This window comes from Cnephaeus nilssonii, assembly GCF_951640355.1.
Source record: "Cnephaeus nilssonii genome assembly, chromosome: 5".
Lineage (NCBI taxonomy): Eukaryota > Metazoa > Chordata > Mammalia > Chiroptera > Vespertilionidae > Cnephaeus > Cnephaeus nilssonii.
In genome coordinates this window covers 104,874,390-104,891,655 of record NC_137076.1, presented here as the reverse complement: position 1 = coordinate 104,891,655, position 17,266 = coordinate 104,874,390, and the positions used below count along the sequence as shown (strand labels likewise).

Sequence of the window (17,266 nt, the reverse complement as noted above, 5' to 3'; positions counted from 1 at the left end):
GATTTTGCCTGTGTAATTGTGTTCCTTTTACTTTAAAAGGAAAATGACTGGCCTCCCAGGGTCGATAGTCATAGGGGATGTAGAACTGTCCTCAGAGCCATGTCCACAGGCCATGGGAAAATGCAGGTGAGGAAGGAACTGCACGAAGAGGTCAAGTTGACAAACTCCCCAGTGGTAAGGTCCCAGAGGAGGAAACGGTCAGCTATTAGGACAGGTGCATATAGGAGGTGATGTTTGGGGGGCGGGGACTATGAGATGAACAGGTGTGCACTAGACAATGAAGGGGGGGGGAGCATTCAGGGTGGCGGGAACAGCTAAGCTGAGGAGTGGGAGCCACCTAGGGTGGTGTGTCCAGGATTCCAAGAGCAATTTCGGTTGGCAGGAAGGATGCAAAGGTGGGAAGGAGAGGAGGCAGAAGAGGAGCAAGAGACAGGTTCAGAGGACCCGGTCCAATGGACCAAGAAGCCCAGATTCCACCCGGAAGCCAGGGGAGGCCCCAGGATTGTTTCAAGCAAGAGAAAGAAGTGGTCACTTTGAGAAGAGACACACATTGGCTGCGACTTGGAATATCAAAATCAAAGACTGAAACTGGAAATGAGGGTCCTGTTGAATCTACACAAGACTCACCTTTATCCTCCATAGAAAAATCACAGTAAAGCTATTTATGGACCTAAAATTGCACTCTACGTTTTATTGTGTTTGCCCATGAAAACAATCACGTTTGGTCTTTGAGAGTTATGCGGCATCGAGAGAAAAGAAGAGGCAAAGGAATGGGTTATCCCATCTCCCATAGCCTCTCGTTCTTACGAAGCCCCCCAGGCCCTTGGGTGTCTTTTGTCTTTATCTTCACTGGTTTTCCTGGGACCTCAATTATCCGGGAGATGGCTGGGAACACAACCTGAACACCCGCCAAACCTGACGCGCCTTGGCGGGTTGACAGCGGTGTGATTTCTGTTTTTAGACCAATAACCGGCGGCAAATCCTAGGCCGGGCTTCTCAGCCTTGACACTATTGACAGGTGGGGGCAGGACAGTTCTTTGTTATGGGGACCCTCCTGTCCCTTTGGAGGCTGAACAGCATTGCTGGCCTCACCCATTAAATGCCACCCCCACACACCAGTCCTGACAACCATAGTGTCTCCAGCACGGCCAAACGCCCCCGGAGCAGAGTCCTCCCGGGCTGAGAACCATGTCGTCAAACATCAGACAGAGAGCCCTCGGGACCAGCCCCCCAGACTCCTCCTTTTACAAACGGGACCAGGAGGCCCAGAGACGGAGACAAGAGATGAGAGGTTCTTTTCTTAGCCTCAGAGGAACGCGCCAACAGGAAAATACTGGAAGGATGGAAGTCGGTTCCATCTCGCCGAATATTCTCTCCCTCCCTCCCTCCCTCTTCCTAATATGCACGATTCATGCTCGAATTTCTATTTACTAACTTGGTTACCTAGCTACAAGATTAATATCAAGATTAATAATTATCATAATAAAGATTATGAAAACAGCCCCTTAATTCAGCCATTTTTCTTTTTCTTTGTTCACAGTGAAGAGGTTAATGGCAGGTGTCTGATATATACACATTGAAGATGGTAGTGCGCAGGCCATCTGCAAGGCACATACAAACATAATCAATACAACTACCCTCCGAAGGGGGCCCGGGTACCCCATTTTACAAAAGAGGGAACAGGCTCATGGAGGTGAGGCGACTGGCCCAAGGTCACACAGCCGGTGCGCTCAGAGCCAGCGTCTGCACCAGCCTCCCAGGTTGCACGTGCCACAAGGTTCGGGATGTGGAGCTAGAATGAGCTCGTGATTATCTCCTGAGAGAGCTGAACCCCTCAGGGAACCCAATTCTCTCCGAGCGGCTTGGATTCCGGCGCTGGGAGCTTGTCAGCATCTCCAGAAGGAGGCTCGGTCTGTGTGGCAGTTGCTATGACAACTAGTTTTCCTATAATTATAGAACATGGTGGTGACACCACAAGCTGCACATACAGTCACTTTGTTAGGACCTGTCTCCCCCTGACAGTTCCAGGGGCTTAAACATCATAATTTTAAAAAATCACATTTAATGTAATTACGCATTACAGCCATGGAGGCCCCGAGGATGAGGAAGGCGGGAGGCTGACCCTCCCACCGCCTGATGGGACTGCGAGGCAGGCCCCGTGGGACTTCTCCCTCGGGAAGGCTTTGCTTTGTATTTTCCTTGGGCTCAGTGCATTTCAGGGTTCGGCCAAAAGTATATTTAAAGGGAAGAGAGAAGCAAAAAAAGCCAAATGAAAATTACCCTAATGCTTTTCAAATAGCAGTGAGAGGCAGCCAAATGTTAGTATTCCAGCAACCACTTTCCCGTTTAGTTTAGCTTATATTCTCTCTCTCAGTCCTCACAGCGGGCCTTTGGCATAGACGTCATTATCCATCTTACAGACGGGAACACAGAGGCAACATGGCTTGCTTTGGTCACACGGACCCACAGTGTCCACCCCAATCCACGTTTCCCTGCTCCCACGCTGCCTCTCTCCCGACAGAGTGTGGGGAACAGCGCTTGAGGGTGGGGAGTGGAGGGGGCATGGTTGGTAGGGTTTGCCCGTTTCTGTGGTGTAAATACTCCTACCAGAGTTGGTCAACAGCTGGCTTGCAAACTTATAATCATTGGCCCTGGGGAGCCCTTCCCTGCAGGAGCGCCTAGGGGAAGGATACTCACTAAACTCCCCACGCCTCCGGCTACACACACAAGTGGCGCTCTCTGTCCCGGCGCCAGTCCGGCCAGGTCTGACCCAGGAGGATGAGAAGCTGGCCCTGGAAGCAGCCTCCCTGGCCCCGCGTGGTCACCCATCACCCAGCCCCTCCTGCACACCCCAGCATGTTCCTCCCGGCGCAGCGCCATACGTGGTTTGTTAAGGAGAAAATAAATGAGGCCACACTTGCTTCTCAATGATCAATGACAATATCGGTTTTTGAAGGTCCCCCTAACAGCACAGTTGCATCGGCCGGAGAAAGCACCAGCCACAAACACAGACCAGCATCTTCCTCCTGATGTTTAACACAACCCTAGCCAGAAGGGCCCCCCCCTCATGCAAATGCTTCCCCGCCAGGTAAGGACTGCTCCTCACCCAGCAGGCACTGTTTTTAATAACTTACCTAAATGCTCCTCAAAATAATTTTTAAAAAAATAGGAGAGCAATAAAAACCAAGCAGCAGATAATAAAGTAAAACAGCTTATCTCCATTTGCTGCTGTCAGCAAATATTAGAATCCTAAGCCGCAGAAGGCGGCCCCTGGCGCTTGGATGGAAATTAGGAGAAGCGAGCGGTAAAGCTAAAAATGGGGTCTCACCTCCCCAGGAGCGGCGTGAGGCGGAGACGTTGATGAAAATGCCTCGCGGGCAGGAAGCAAAGCGAGGCCCGGATTTTAAATAAGATCCTGAGTCCGGGCAGCCCGCTCTGTGCCTGTCGGGGTGCGGGGACTTTCTGTTTGCTCACCCCTGTGTGCCCAGTTATTAAACACGGCTTTCTGTGCCTGGGGGGCCGGGGACTGGCGAGTCTCTCGGGGTGCAAAGATGAAGAAGACACCATCCCAGCCTCAAGTCAGTGGGACACATGGCAGGTCACCCCATGGGGCCACCACTGTAACTGGTGCTAGAATGGAGGTCATAGAGCAGGTGCCGGGACCCCCAGGAGGAAGGACAGACTGCGCACGGGCAGGGGGAAGACCGCACAAGCCCCGAGCCCCTGACTTGGGTGTTGAGGGATGAGTAGGGGTTTGCCTGGCGGTGAAGGCTACAAAGGCATTCCTGAAGCATCAGCCTCTCCCGCAGCACCGGCCCCTCCCACAACACAGGCCCCTCCCACAGCAAGACCCCTCCCATGGCACAGGCCCCTCCCACGACACCAGCCCCTCCCATGGCACCGGCCCCTCCCACAGCAAGGCCCCTCCCATAGCACAGGCCCCTCCCACAGCACAGGCCCCTCCCACTGCACTGCCCCCTCCCATAGCACCGCCCCCTCCCACAGCAAGGCCCCTCCCACAGCACCGCCCCCTCCCACAGCACAGGCCCCTCCCACAGCACCGCCCCCTCCCACAGCACAGGCCCCTCCCACAGCACCGCCCCCTCCCACAGCACCGCCCCCTCCCACAGCACAGGCCCCTCCCACAGCACAGGCCCCTCCCACAGCACCGCCCCCTCCCACAGCACAGGCCCCTCCCACGGCACCGGCCCCTCCCACAGCACAGGCCCCTCCCACAGCACCGCCCCCTCCCAGAGCACAGGCCCCTCCCACGGCACCGGCCCCTCCCATGACACCAGCCCCTCCCACAGCACAGGCCCCTCCCACAGCACAGGCCCCTCCCACAGCACAGGCCATTCCCACAGCACAGGCCCCTCCCACAGCACCGCCCCCTCCCAGAGCACAGGCCCCTCCCATGGCAGCGGCTCCTCCCACTGCACTGCCCCCTCCCACAGCAAGGCCCCTCCCACAGCACCGCCCCCTCCCACAGCACAGGCCCCTCCCACAGCACCGCCCCCTCCCACAGCAAGGCCCCTCCCATAGCACCGCCCCCTCCCACAGCACAGGCCCCTCCCACAGCACCGCCCCCTCCCACAGCACAGGCCCCTCCCACAGTGCTGGCCCCTCCCACAGCACCGCCCCTCCCACAGCACCAGCCCCTCCCATTGCAAAATCAGCTTTAGAAGCACTCAGCTCCCAGGGGTATGAAAGAAGGAGGGGCCTTCTGCGGGCCCCCATCTCCTCAAACAGGCCTTCACAGTGACTGCAAGAGCCTTCTAGCGTTTAGAAAAGAATTCCAGGCGACTCTTTCAGCCAGTCTTCCTCGGCCCGTGTCTGCCTGCCCTGCTCTCCCCTCGCATTCTCTCCCAGCGTAATTGCTGGAGCTGCTCTCTCGGGGCCATTTTGAAGTGTGCAGTCATAGCTGTTCCACCTGTGCGCAGGTCCTGAGATGAGGGACAGGTGCGTCTTTGCCGTCCCCATGGTTACCTCTGCCTGAGCAACATGCTGGAGAGTGGCCCGCCGGTGTACCCGTGTCCTGTTCTCTGAGACAAGGCATGCCTGACTTCCACCAGGGTCTCCAGCCCAGTCTGTATCTGAGCTCCAGACCGGTTACATGTAAGGGCGGTTCGACCACCCCCCCCTCTTCTATCCCCCAGGCGCCTCACACTCAGTGTGTCTCCCCCAGCCTCCCACTTCAGCGGATGGCATCCCCCAGTCAGGCAAGCCGAACACCGAGGAGCCCCCCTCCCTCCTCCTCCAACCAGGACACACCTGTCAGGTCCGCCTCCATCACAGCCCACCTGGACCGAGCCCCGCTGCAGCGAACAGCTCAGACCTCACCCCCTGGTAGTCGCCACCCCAGCCTCCCCCTTAATCCCCTGCACCTACCCTCCCATCAGAGGCCCCTCCGCAGGCCCAGGGCGCCCTCCTTGGGAAAGCAAACAGCTTCCCGAAGGCTCACAGCTTCCCATAAGCAAAGGGATTTGCTCCATTCCTCCCACTTTGCTCAGGGAGGGCCAGGGCGCTCCGCCCACACCCGACAGGGCTGTCCCCAACCCACGCTCTTCCTTCCTGACCCCAGGACTAACTGAGTCAAGCCACGGATGGCTTCGGTAGCCCCACACAAACCCAGCCCTCCTTTTCGCTCAGTTGGTAAAATAGCCACATCATCAATAGTGACCAAAAGAGGAAACAAAACCAGGGTCCCCCCCCCCCCCCCACTACACAGCCACAGGGGCAATCGGACTCCTTTCTCCCGTCCTCCCCTCCACCCGCTGGTGTTTTCAAGCTCCCTCCGGGGAGCACACACTTGTGACCTCCGCTGTCTCCACACGATCTCCTCTTCTCTGTGAAGTATTTGTGTGAATTGTTACGTCTTCATAACCACCATTTCAAATGACTGCTAAATGAGAAATCGTTTTAGATAATAGGGTGGTGAGGGCCTGGGGGGGGGGGGAGTGGAGGTTAATGGGGGGAAAGGAGGACCTATGTAATACTTTCAACAATAAAGATTTAAAAAAAATAGCTTGTAACACTACTTGGTAAAAAGAGCAAATTTTAAAAAGCACTCTAATTTTTATTATTATTGAAATAGTACGTGCTCATATGAAATGTGGAAAGCACAGGGAAATAATAAGATAAGAAAAATGCCTCATAAGCCTACAATTCATCGTAAACTACTCTAAAAAAGTGATTCCTAGGAAACTGTTAAAATAGTCCATTCTGTGAGTGTGGTCCTATATACAGAATCAAGAGAGAGCTATTGGTGATCTAGTCCTCCACGTAACTCGGGCACATTTCTGAAGCCTCTGCCGCCAGGAGACAGGTCAGCTTACTCCCAGGCCTGGTGCGTGTGTATGGCAGGCCTACACCCGCCTCCCACACAGCTGCCTGCTGGTTCTCGCCTGCACCTGCAGGCGGTTCTGGCCGAGTCCGCGTCTCCTGGGCCCATGCTGTGTGCCAGGCACTGAAGCTACAGCCAAAAATACCAGCCACCCCTGCTCTCAACGAGGGGTCAGCATCGGGCAGTGCCCCTTCGGGGAGATGCCACACGCCCTCCAGCTCGCACACCCGCTGCAGGAGCACGGATTTGGCCCATGGACAGACCACTGTGTTGTCCATGTGCACCCGCAGTTCCCCGACAACCTGCCCAGCGCTGTTTGCCTTCCGGAGTCCCCAGTCCCCGTGGACACTAAACAGTTACTATTAGCTGTGCGCTTGCCATGCACGGAGCCAAGTGCTTTGGTGTATTCTGTGTCATCCTCATGGCAATCCTATTACTCCATTTGGTAACTGAGGCTATGCCCTGCTTGTGGCCACATGGCTCAAACCCAGCCAGGCTGCTCCACCGTCCACCCGCGGGACCACCTGTCCTGCTGCCTCCGTGGCTGACTTTGCCTCCTCGTTATCGTTAGGTCTGCCCACGTCTCTCTATCCACTTACCATCCTTGTCTGAGCCACTGTTGATTTTTACTTGGACCATTGCAGTAGCCTAATAGTCTCCCCACGGTCCTTCTTGCCCACTACAGCCCATCGACCACATAAAAGTCAGTGCCTTGGTCAAAACCCAAATGCAATCATTCTCTCCACTTTTTAAAGACTTTCAGAGGCTTCTAGCATAAAACCCAAACTCTCCATACGTGAACTAGACCTGGGATTGTCTGTCCTCTGCCCACTTCTCCTGCCTCATCTCTACCTGCTCCCTAGGCCCCTCCTAGGCCTCACGGCCCCTTTTCTGATTCCGTGTTGGGGCCAGACTCCCTCCGGCCTCAGGGCCTTTGCACAAGCCGAGCTCTCCTCGGCCACTAAAGTCCAGAAGACTTCCCGGGGGCTCCTCCTCCCACGCTCACAGAGCAGGCTTCTCGGCTCCTCCATGCAACCCGTCCCCGAGACACAGGTTGTCACTTTTCCTGGTGACCCCTCCCCCAGGAAACAGAAAGGCACCCATTTGCTTCTCCCACCGAGAAGTCAGCTTTTCTTTCCCTTTGTTCTCACTGGATTTTGTTGCAACCGTCTACTGAGTAAAATTTGAGTTTCCTGGAGATTGCGACGGGCAGGCAGGGAGATGGGGGCAGGAGGAAAAAGAAGAAAGGAGATACAGTTATCAATTATCACATTATCCAAACATTCCGGAGCAGAAGAGGGCGTGAGTCATCCTCGAGAGGCAGCGCTTCTGTTATTTGATTAGACTCAGTGACCCAGACAGTGTGGCCCCAAGTGATGGTCCAGAAATAGCCCACGTCATTTCCACTCTCTTGTAGGACCTGCTGCATTCGCGCAGGCTCTGAGCCGGCCGGAGCCGGCCTTACCTTTATCTTTCTCTTACACCTTCAAGACACTGACCGTAAACTCGGCGATCTTCGGCACCCGGAACTTCCCTTTGTTCTTCTGTTCGGGCTGATACTCTGTTCTTGTCTTCACGATCACCTGGAATGTGCAAGCAGAGTTAGCACGCGTGGAGACTGCAAACACACCACACCTCCCCCTTTCCTCTCCTCACAAGGATTACGGCACCGTGCATAAGAGCAGCAGAGAGCCTCCCTCTCACGCACACACAAGGAAACCGGAAATTCAAACTACCCATCACACTTCCCCGTCCCAACAGGGACCGCCATGGCCAACAATTTGGGCCACACTTTCCAGATGTTTTATATGCATATAGATGCAGGTGTCATGCGTACTTGCTATTTATGCAAATACATAGGTCCTTTTTATGATGGCTTGTACTCTATGAATTATAACCTGCTGCTATCACACAACACTATACTAACATTTTCCCACATAGACAAATATGTATTTTGCCTTTTGATGTCGCATAATATTCAGTGTGTGCACAGAGTTTCTATCGTTGAACATTTAGATTGCTTCCACAGTTTGGGTTATACAAACAAGCTGTGATGACCATCCTGTAGCTAAACCCTGGCACATACATTAATTCTGAATTGATTTAGGGGCTTCCACAAACAAAAAACATAAAGGTCTATTAGATCTACTAGTATGTTATTTTTTTAAAGTCTGAATATGTTGCAGAGGTGGTTAATATCTTATCAAGATACGCTGTCACCTGCCTAGACATGTACGGAAGGAACTCTGTCCCACCGTGCAGGCAGAGCGGAGGGAGAAAGAAGCCTGACAGATAACCCGTGACTATTGCCGGGTGCCACAGCGCTACAGGGAACGCAAAAGCTGCTGGGCCTCAGGGCCTCACCTCTGAAATACGGACAATAACCATAAAATAACCCCTATTTAACCAGTCAGGGTGCCCTGTGAGCCAGAGCCTTGGCAGTTCATGGTAGGCAGCATTCTAAGATGGCCCTCCAGGTTCCCACCCGCACCCCCTGCCCCCACCCAGTGTGCATGTACTGTATAATATCTTCCTTCAAAAGTGTGGGTGGGACCTATGTAGGTGATAGTCACTCCTCTAATGACGTTATGACATATACAGCTCTGCCATAGAGACTGGCCTTGAAGGAGGAAGCTGGCATGTTGAGTGGGACATGCAGCTAGTACCTGAGGGCAGCCTCTAGAAGTTGAAAGTGAGCTCAGCCAAGGGGTCACTCAAGATAATGGGAACTTCAGTCCTGCAACCACAAGTATCTGAATTCTGCCAACAACCTGAACAGGCTTGGAGAGGCCTCAGGTGCCAGGTTAAGAATGCAGCCCAGCAGACACCTTGGTTTTAGACCGGCGAGACCCTGAGCAGAGAACCCAGCGTCGGTGCCTGGACTTCTGACCTACAAAAACTGTGAGGTGATACCTTTGTGTTGTTTCAGGCCACTGAGTTTTTGGTATTTTGTTACACAGCAATAGAAAACGAATACAGCTTCCCACGTTGGCAAGTCCATCTCAGTGATCGCTTGGCTTCATCCCTTCCTTCCTAGATCCTTAGCCAGCAGACTGGCCAAGTGCCTGCACATCACACAGCGGATGTTACCCAGCATCTGTTTCCTAGTCCTTCCCTCTTCCTCTCGACCTTTATAAACATCTATCCCAAAGCTTCTCAACAGCTCAAAACCGTTTCCATTGTTCCATCTAAACTTAAAAGACCCTATGCTATAGCCGACATGTTGAAACAGGAGACAGAGCTAAACATATACTACTATTGGAATGAGACAATGAATAATCACTACAGGCAACATCATTCTAATTGTCATAATCAACATGTGGTTGCTTCTCCAGCACCCATTTCTATCGTCAATCAAAAGCTCCTCCCAGCCCAGCTGGTGTGGCTCAGTGGTTGAGTGTTGACCTATGAACCAAGAGGTCACTGATTCAATTCCCAGTCAGGGCACATTCCCCGGGTTGCAGGCTCAATCCACAGTCGGGGGCGTGCAGGAGGCAGCCGATCGATGTCTCTCCCTCTCTCCTCTTAGTGCTCACACTCCCATCTCTTGCGAGTCCGCCTGCACCCTCATAGCTCTCACTGCACAGCGCCACGGGGACCTCACCCAGCACTCAGATGACCCACCGGACATCTGCCCTTGGGTCGGCTCAATGCACCACATCCCCAGCAAAGCCGTTGGGTTCCCTGTCCCACCTGCCCCTCGACATTTTCTTCCCTGTGCCATCCCCAGCTCAGGAAGTAGCAGCATTATCCACACCATCATGCATGTCAAATCATATCCAGGGATCTCCCATGACCCTCCCCTCCCTTCATCCCAAATCCATTCCATCGCCAGCTCCTGCTTCCTCAGGGAGTCTCCGCGTCGACCCGTTCGTTTATGCAGTTACATCTCTGCCACCCTGTCCAGAGCGCCATCATCCCTCCAGGAACATTGGCTCTGCCAGCTTCCTTGTTTCCCTTCCTGCCCGCCGCCCCCCAAGCCCAGGGAAATGAGCTTTCAAGGCCGCGTGGGCAGCACGCAGCAGCACACACTCAGAGACCGGAGGCTGGCGCCTGGGAAAGCTACAAGCAGGTGGTTCTGAGTGGCCAGAGCACCGGGCAGGCCATGTGAGGGCGGCAGAGCTCAGGATGGCGGGCCAGGCACCTGGAGGGCGGTGAGGAGCTGAGGGGTACAGAGCAGGGAAGGGCGTTAGATGTGCATCGCAGGGAGAGGAGTGAACACGGGAGAGATGAGGAAAGCAGGGTGTCCAGCCCAATAACGTTCCTGGAACCCACCGGCCACGAGGCGTGGCCCGGAGCTCGCTGCTCTGTTCTCAGGGAGAGGAGCCAGAAACCCCCTTCTGTTAAAGAGACACAGTAGCACCTCCTTGTTTTCGTGCCAAGGGAAAGCACTGAAATGCTAGCCAATCGTTATTAATTGGACCTTGGAGGAATCAGCTTGCATAAGCAGAGAAAGAGAAGAGGAAATGAAATATGCAAAGAAAGGCTCTATTCTCAGCAGTTGGGAGAAAATGGAGCAAAACAGAGCCCCAAGCTCCTTGAATAATAACAGAAATGGGCAAAAGTGAGGAGCACAGAAAAAGATTCTCTCTACTCGCCTATTACTCCAGCGGGTGGTTTGAGAGATATTTGGGAAAAATGAACCTCCAGACTTTTCAAATATCCTTGTGGATTTGGGCAAAGAAATGAATGTGTTTTCTTCTCATATTTCTGTGTCAGTCCCATTGTCCCGTGGGCGGCGGGCACGGAGAACATCATTTACCATAATTGTGAGGGACGGCATTGCGAAAACGGGATAAATGATTCATCCCGGAAGGACCCCTCATCTGGATAGACCCCCTCCGCTGGCCTGGCCAGATAATACATGGCGGTTCAGATGGCGCAAAGTACAGATCATAAAAATTTAAAATACTACTTCCCAGGATTATCAATAATGAAGAGGCTCCCACATGGCGAGGCCCAGGATTGGCAGGAACAATAAATAAAAGTGCAGAAGTGCTGACAAGGAGCAAGACTGTATTTTTATGAGCTGGACTTGCACAGCCAAAAATAGACGGAGTGGCACCTTTGGCCCGCCGCTGCAGCAGGGAGAGGATTTCAGAGCAGGGCAGACAACGGCCGGCGGCCGAACACCTGCTATGTGCCAGGCACTGTGCTGGGGACCGGTTCATTCTCCTGACTCACCCTCAACATTTTCTCTGACCCTCACATCTCTCCTTTAAAATCATTATTAATGCCCTAGCTGGTTTGGCTCAGTGGATAGAGCATTGGCCTGCAGACCAAAGGGTCCCATGTTCGATTCCGGTCAAGGGCACATACCTCGGTTGCAGGCTCCTTCCTGGCCCTGGTCAGGGCTCATGCAGGAGGCAACCAATCAATGTGTTTCTCTCACATCAATGTTTCTCTCTGTCTTTCCCTCTCTTCTACTCTCCCTAAAGATCAATGGGAAAATATCCTCTGGTGAGGATTAAATAAATAAATAAATAAATAAATGAATAACATCGTTATTATTCCCGTTTTTCAACGGGAATTCAACCTCAGAGCATTCAGTCACCCACCTCTGATGGAAGGTCTGCTCTTCGGGTCAGGAGCTTATCCTGCTCTTTCCTGCCAGGTTTTTAAAGGGGCCGCACCCTCTGTGCCTGTCAGGGTGCCAGACGCTCTAGTCCTCTATGACTTTTGAAACTGTTACAAATTATAAGAATAAAACATACACGTGTAATTCCATGAACGGGGCCCTCTAATCCACACTCCAGGAAGTCGCTTTAACTGAGTCCCGTGTCTGGGCGTTAGCCCAAGCAAACCTGCCTCGTTTTCGAGTTGATTTAACCCGTTCCCTCTCATGGAACATTCCAGTTGTTCCCAATGTTTAAAATACCTACAGGCCTTTGCATACCCACAGGGTCACTGCCTGCCAGTGGGAAGCGTGTCATGTTATAAACAACGTCAAACAGCCCCCGAAAGCAGGGCACCGGTTATGTAGCCAACAGGAGCGTCTGGGACCTGCTGCCCCAGCGTTAGCAGCCCCAGCAGCAGCGCTCGCTTTTGCCATCTGGTAGGTAGAAAATTCTATTTTGGTTAAAATTATGTTTTTAAATTATAAGCGTTTTTAAAGCTGCTTAGTGGTCACTTTATATCTGTGTGATAGAATTGTCCAGTCAGAGCCTTCCCCCATTCATGGCGGTTTACAGTCCATCTCCTCAGGGTCTTGGAAGAGCCGCAGAGGGGCCCTGTGAGCTGGAAGCGGCAGAGACGGGCATTTCTGCTGCCCCCCGGGGGGCGGGGGGAAAGGCGGGGGGGAGGGGGCTGATGGTTCTCTGATCCTGTGTCTCAGGCAGAGAAAAGCACCCTCTGGGGAAGACACAGGAGACCCAAGGAAGGACGCAGGACTCAGCAACAAGAGTGGTCTCTCCTTTGCGCCCCCTTCTGGGTCCACATGTCCCGCCCCTGAGCCCTGACCCTTGAAACCCCACCCCCCTCAGCTCAGTCACTTTTACAGCTGGCTGCCAAGCTGTCCACCGGGAGCCACGTTCTCCGCCCCGGAGGAAGGAAACGGCACCAACGAGCACCACCGAGGACAGTTTTCAGGCCTCTTCACGCCTTTCCCTCACAGCAACCCCACTGCAGGTGTCTGCCCACTTTCCAGTTGGGAAACACGAAAAGCCCAGAGAGGCTAAGCTACTTGCCTGAAGCCACACAGCAAGCAAGTAGCTTAGCTGGGGTTTGGGCCCAGGTCCTAGGACCACAGAGCGCACGTGGTCTGCCATGCACAAGACGGAGTGCGCCAGGCGTCAGTAATTGATCTCGAACGTCTGCACCGCTTTCCCCCACGAGCAGGCGAGCCAGGGTGTGTAAAGACTTGGGAATCAGTGGGAAGGAGAGCGCCTGCCCAGAGCCGGGCAGCCAGCTTGCCAAGTGCACGCCTCATCTGGGGCTTTGCCAGGGGGCTGGGCCTGCCCGGGCTGCTTTCCACCGCCTGCCGCCTCGCTCCCAGCACACCTGTGTGCACACTGGTCCCTGGGGTGCGACACCGCTGATCTGTTTCTGCCTCTGTGAGAGGAGGGAATGGTAGTGACCTCACAGAGCGTTCGTGGGGACATCTGGTTATTGTGGTCATTCAGATAAACCAAAGCAGGGCCTGAGATTGACGTTCCAGCTCTCGGGTGCCAGGGCCTGGTCAGACTCTCGCCTGGTCCCTCGCCTGCCCCCCGGAGGAATTGTGCTCAGCTTTAAGCCCAAGGCACAGGGGCCTCATGCAGCCAGCACTTCCCGCTGCCCGCTGCGGGCCAGGACGGGGGCTACAGAGGTCAGGGACAGCCAGGGCCCTCGGGCTCAGTGCCAGCCCAGGACCAAGTCTGCATAAACTCACCCACCTCCCCATTCCACTGCCACCGCCAGTGCCCACCACCTTCAGAAGTTCCACCTTCCCCTCATGCCCAGGGCAGCAGTCTCCTGCTGACCTCTACCTTCCCTCCTTCCTCCCTCCCGGCCCCCTCCCCCGGCCTATCCCCCTCCCCTGGTCCTGGTGCTGCAGGACACCCAGCGCCTGCTTTCTGGGCAGCGGGTCTGGTGCCTCCAGGAGGGCGGATGGAAGGAGAGAGGGAGACAGACCAGAAGACCTAGCTGAGTCTTACCCCCCCCTCCCCCCGTGGCCCGCAGCAGCCAGGGCAAGCTCCCTAAGACAGAGGTCCGAGCTGCTCCTCTCCTGCCTTAACCCCTTCAGGGGTTCCACCAGGCCCCGCAGGAAACAACCGGCGCCCGCCTCACCTCACCTCTGAAAAGAAGACCGCGCTGGAACACGGGTCCACTGGACTTCTCCGGACCCCGTTCTAGCGTCACACACCCCCTGCCTAGAACCTCCCCACAGAGCTGACACGGTCAGGACTCCTCTGCCTTCCCTGAGCCCTGGGAGGGCAGGTCCCAATGTCACCCCCACTTTACACACGGGGAGGCCGGGCACTTTAGGAAACCTGCTCATCTCGGCCCAGGCCGGCTAGTAAAAGGGGGAGCAGCCTGTGCTGATCAGGAAGCACATGGGGGGCCCTTCTGGCTTCTGGACATGTGCCCTGATGTCAGGGAAAGAGCTTGCTTGCTCCTCTGAAGACGATGAACTCTGAATCCTCGCCCAGAAAACGGTGAACCCCATTCCCACGCCGGGGAGAGCAGCAGAGGCCTGCGTGAGGAGCAGCACACTCTCACAGCCGCGCTGTGGGGCTGCTGAACTCACGCTCCAGGCACGTCTGCGGGTGCCCAGGCCAGCCGGCTCCTGGTTCCCGCCAAGGTGGAAGCTTCTAGAACAACACTGCCGGGGTTCTAGGTTCTCCAGACATTGCCAGGATGCTTACCAACTGTGTGTGTTAGGAAGTTACTTTACCGCTCGGTGCCTGAGCTCCATCACCTTTAAATACCAGGTTAAACTAGCAACTTCCTTGTTGGGTCCTATTAACTATTAAAAAGGTGAAAGAAAATTGTGTGTGTGTGTACGTTTGGCTCAGACAGCGTCCAGCATTTAGGAAGCACTTGACAATGGTCATTACGATTCTCTCATGGTTTTGTACCCAGCGCTTTACATACGAGGCCACTTCTAATTGTGTTCTGACCAGAGAGGGAGGTGTGATCGTCCCCATTTCACGGAGGAGGAGACTGAGGCCCGCCTCAGGAAGACTTCGTCATGAACGCCAGAGTCTGTGATGGGCCCGCGGGGAGGTGTTCCTTTAGGGACCTGATCTCTCGGGGTGCACTGGCTTGCCTTCCCGTGCGGGTCCACAGTGCAGCTCTCCTCCAGGCTTGGGCAGAGTTTTGGTCCATCGACTGGGTGTTCAGTGTGAGTGGGCCTGTCTCCTCCCTCAAGGAGAGAAGCAAGCCCTTGGAGGCAGGAGGAGGGGGTGGGGTGAGGTAGAAAAGGGGGACAGAGGCCACATAACTCTGGATGACTTGCAGGTGTGTGTAGGGGTGGGGGTGGTGACCACACCACAGTCCCTTCTCCTTGCATACCTCTCGGGACGTGCAGATCTCTGAGGCTGTAGCTGTGGGCTGCAGGGGGAAGGTTTTTCCTGAAGCCTCACAAAACCTCAAGAGAATATCTCCCCTTCTCCCCAACTGTAATTATGTCTGGGCTCAAAGTCCTGCATCGCCACATACGCCTCTCTGAGCCGGTGAGTAACCACACCTCCCGGATCTTCACCTTCTCCCCTGTAAATGGGAGTGTGGAACCCTGGCTCCCAGGGTAGTATGCCTCCAGCTCAGCGGGTCTCAACTTTGGCTGCACACAGAAGTCGCCTGGGAAGCTTTAATTAACTCTGATGCCCGGATCTAACCTCCAGAGCTTCCCGGTCAGTTGTTCTGGGGCGTGGCCTGGATTTCAGGATGTGCAAACGCTCCCAGGTGACCCTGACGTGCAGTCAAACATTGGGAGCCTCTGCTATCCCGTGCCAGACCCCCGTCAGCACTGTCTCCGCACCACGCCAGTGTGGACTGCATTTGTAAAGGCCTTGTCACTTCTCAGTTCGGCTCAAGGCTTCTTTATTTCCGCCACCCCCACGCACACTGCCAAGCTGACAACCTCTGCACTTTTGGAACGGATGACTCACGCCCCCCCCACCCCCGCACCGCGCCAGGCCTTATCTAGCTCTGCCCCTCTTCTGTTCACGGGAGAGAGCCAATTGGCTAAGACACACAATGCCCTCCTGGAGACGCCAATGAGACAATCAAACAGGCGGAATGATCCATTGTTCGCTCTTCAGCCAGGGAACTCCACAATTTGCCTCCAAATCCATCTCGTCCAGGGTGCAAAAGCCCTGATCAAACCCTAGGTGCTCTTGGATGGCTCTTAAACAGTAATGCTTCTCCCACCTGTGCCCATGGTATAACCCCACCCCCGCCACACACACACACACACACACTCTCACACACACTCACACACACACACACACACACACACACACACACACACACTCTCACACACACACACTCACACACACTCACACACACACCCGTGTATAAATGCCCACCTCCATCCCTCACGGACTACACCCCCGCCAGGAGATGTGCCCTCACGGGCACTCATTTCCAGCCACGCCTCCCCCAAAGACTGCACAGGCGTGCTATTTCCCAGAGCCCTCCATGCTCTGCACATGCGTGCCCCCAGCCTTAAATGCCTTTCCCTGCCATGGTCTACCTGGAAGGTTTGTACTCACCTTTAAAAGCCAAATTCAAATGTCCTCTGCAGCTTACCTCACCTGTCACCACCCCCCCCCACAACCCCCCCCCCCCCCCCAGGACTGCATTGTCTCCACCTGAGCTCTCACAGTCTGCAATGCTTGGCAAGAGCCTTTTCCATGATGCAGGCGTTGTGTTATCCTGGGCAGGGATTTTGTAACCTGTCTTTTTATAACCAGCTTCCAGCACAGGGACAGGGCCTTCACAGGTGCTAACTAAATGCTGGTTGGACCGCATCCGATTCTCTGTCCTCAAATCTACAGCAGTCAGTTTCTGAAACATCTCCCCAAAATGATCTGTCACCATTTAGAAGCTGATTATTAGTGTTCATCTGCCCGGACAAACCCTTAAAAAGGAAGACATGTGAACCAAACACATGAAGGCACACTTACCACAGACCTGAAGTCACACGGGTGATGTCATGCCTTTGGGAGGAATGACTGTATTTGACAAGAAAGGGACCATGTTTGGCTGACGCCGAAGGAAAGGGCCTGGGATGGGATGTTTTGTTGCTTTATTTCCTGAGGCGGGAGGAGGGGCTGGCGGAGAAGGGACCCCTACCTTTTCCGGAGCCGGCAGCTGCAGGTGATTCACCTCCAGGGGGGTGATGAGAGGGACGGTCTGGAAGCCGTCCTCCACCGAGGGCGGCTTGGCGCCCTTCTCGCCGGGGGCACTGTTCAGCTTCACCATCCTGGTGCCTTTCTT

General features: G+C 54.7%; 1 protein-coding gene across 1 annotated transcript in view; it reads right to left on the bottom strand.

Moving 5' to 3' along the window:
- Positions 1–17,266, bottom strand: part of NSG2 (neuronal vesicle trafficking associated 2) — a gene marked incomplete at its 3' end in the record, with an annotated part of 32,628 nt that extends 15,362 nt beyond the window's left edge. Inside the window, exons 1-2 of the mRNA XM_079772732.1 lie at positions 17,123–17,266; positions 7,843–7,926 (exon numbers count right to left, since the gene is read on the bottom strand). Coding sequence (XP_079628858.1) covers positions 7,843–7,926; positions 17,123–17,251 — 213 coding nt within the window. The 5' untranslated portion in view covers positions 17,252–17,266. The remainder of the gene's footprint in view (positions 1–7,842; positions 7,927–17,122) is intronic.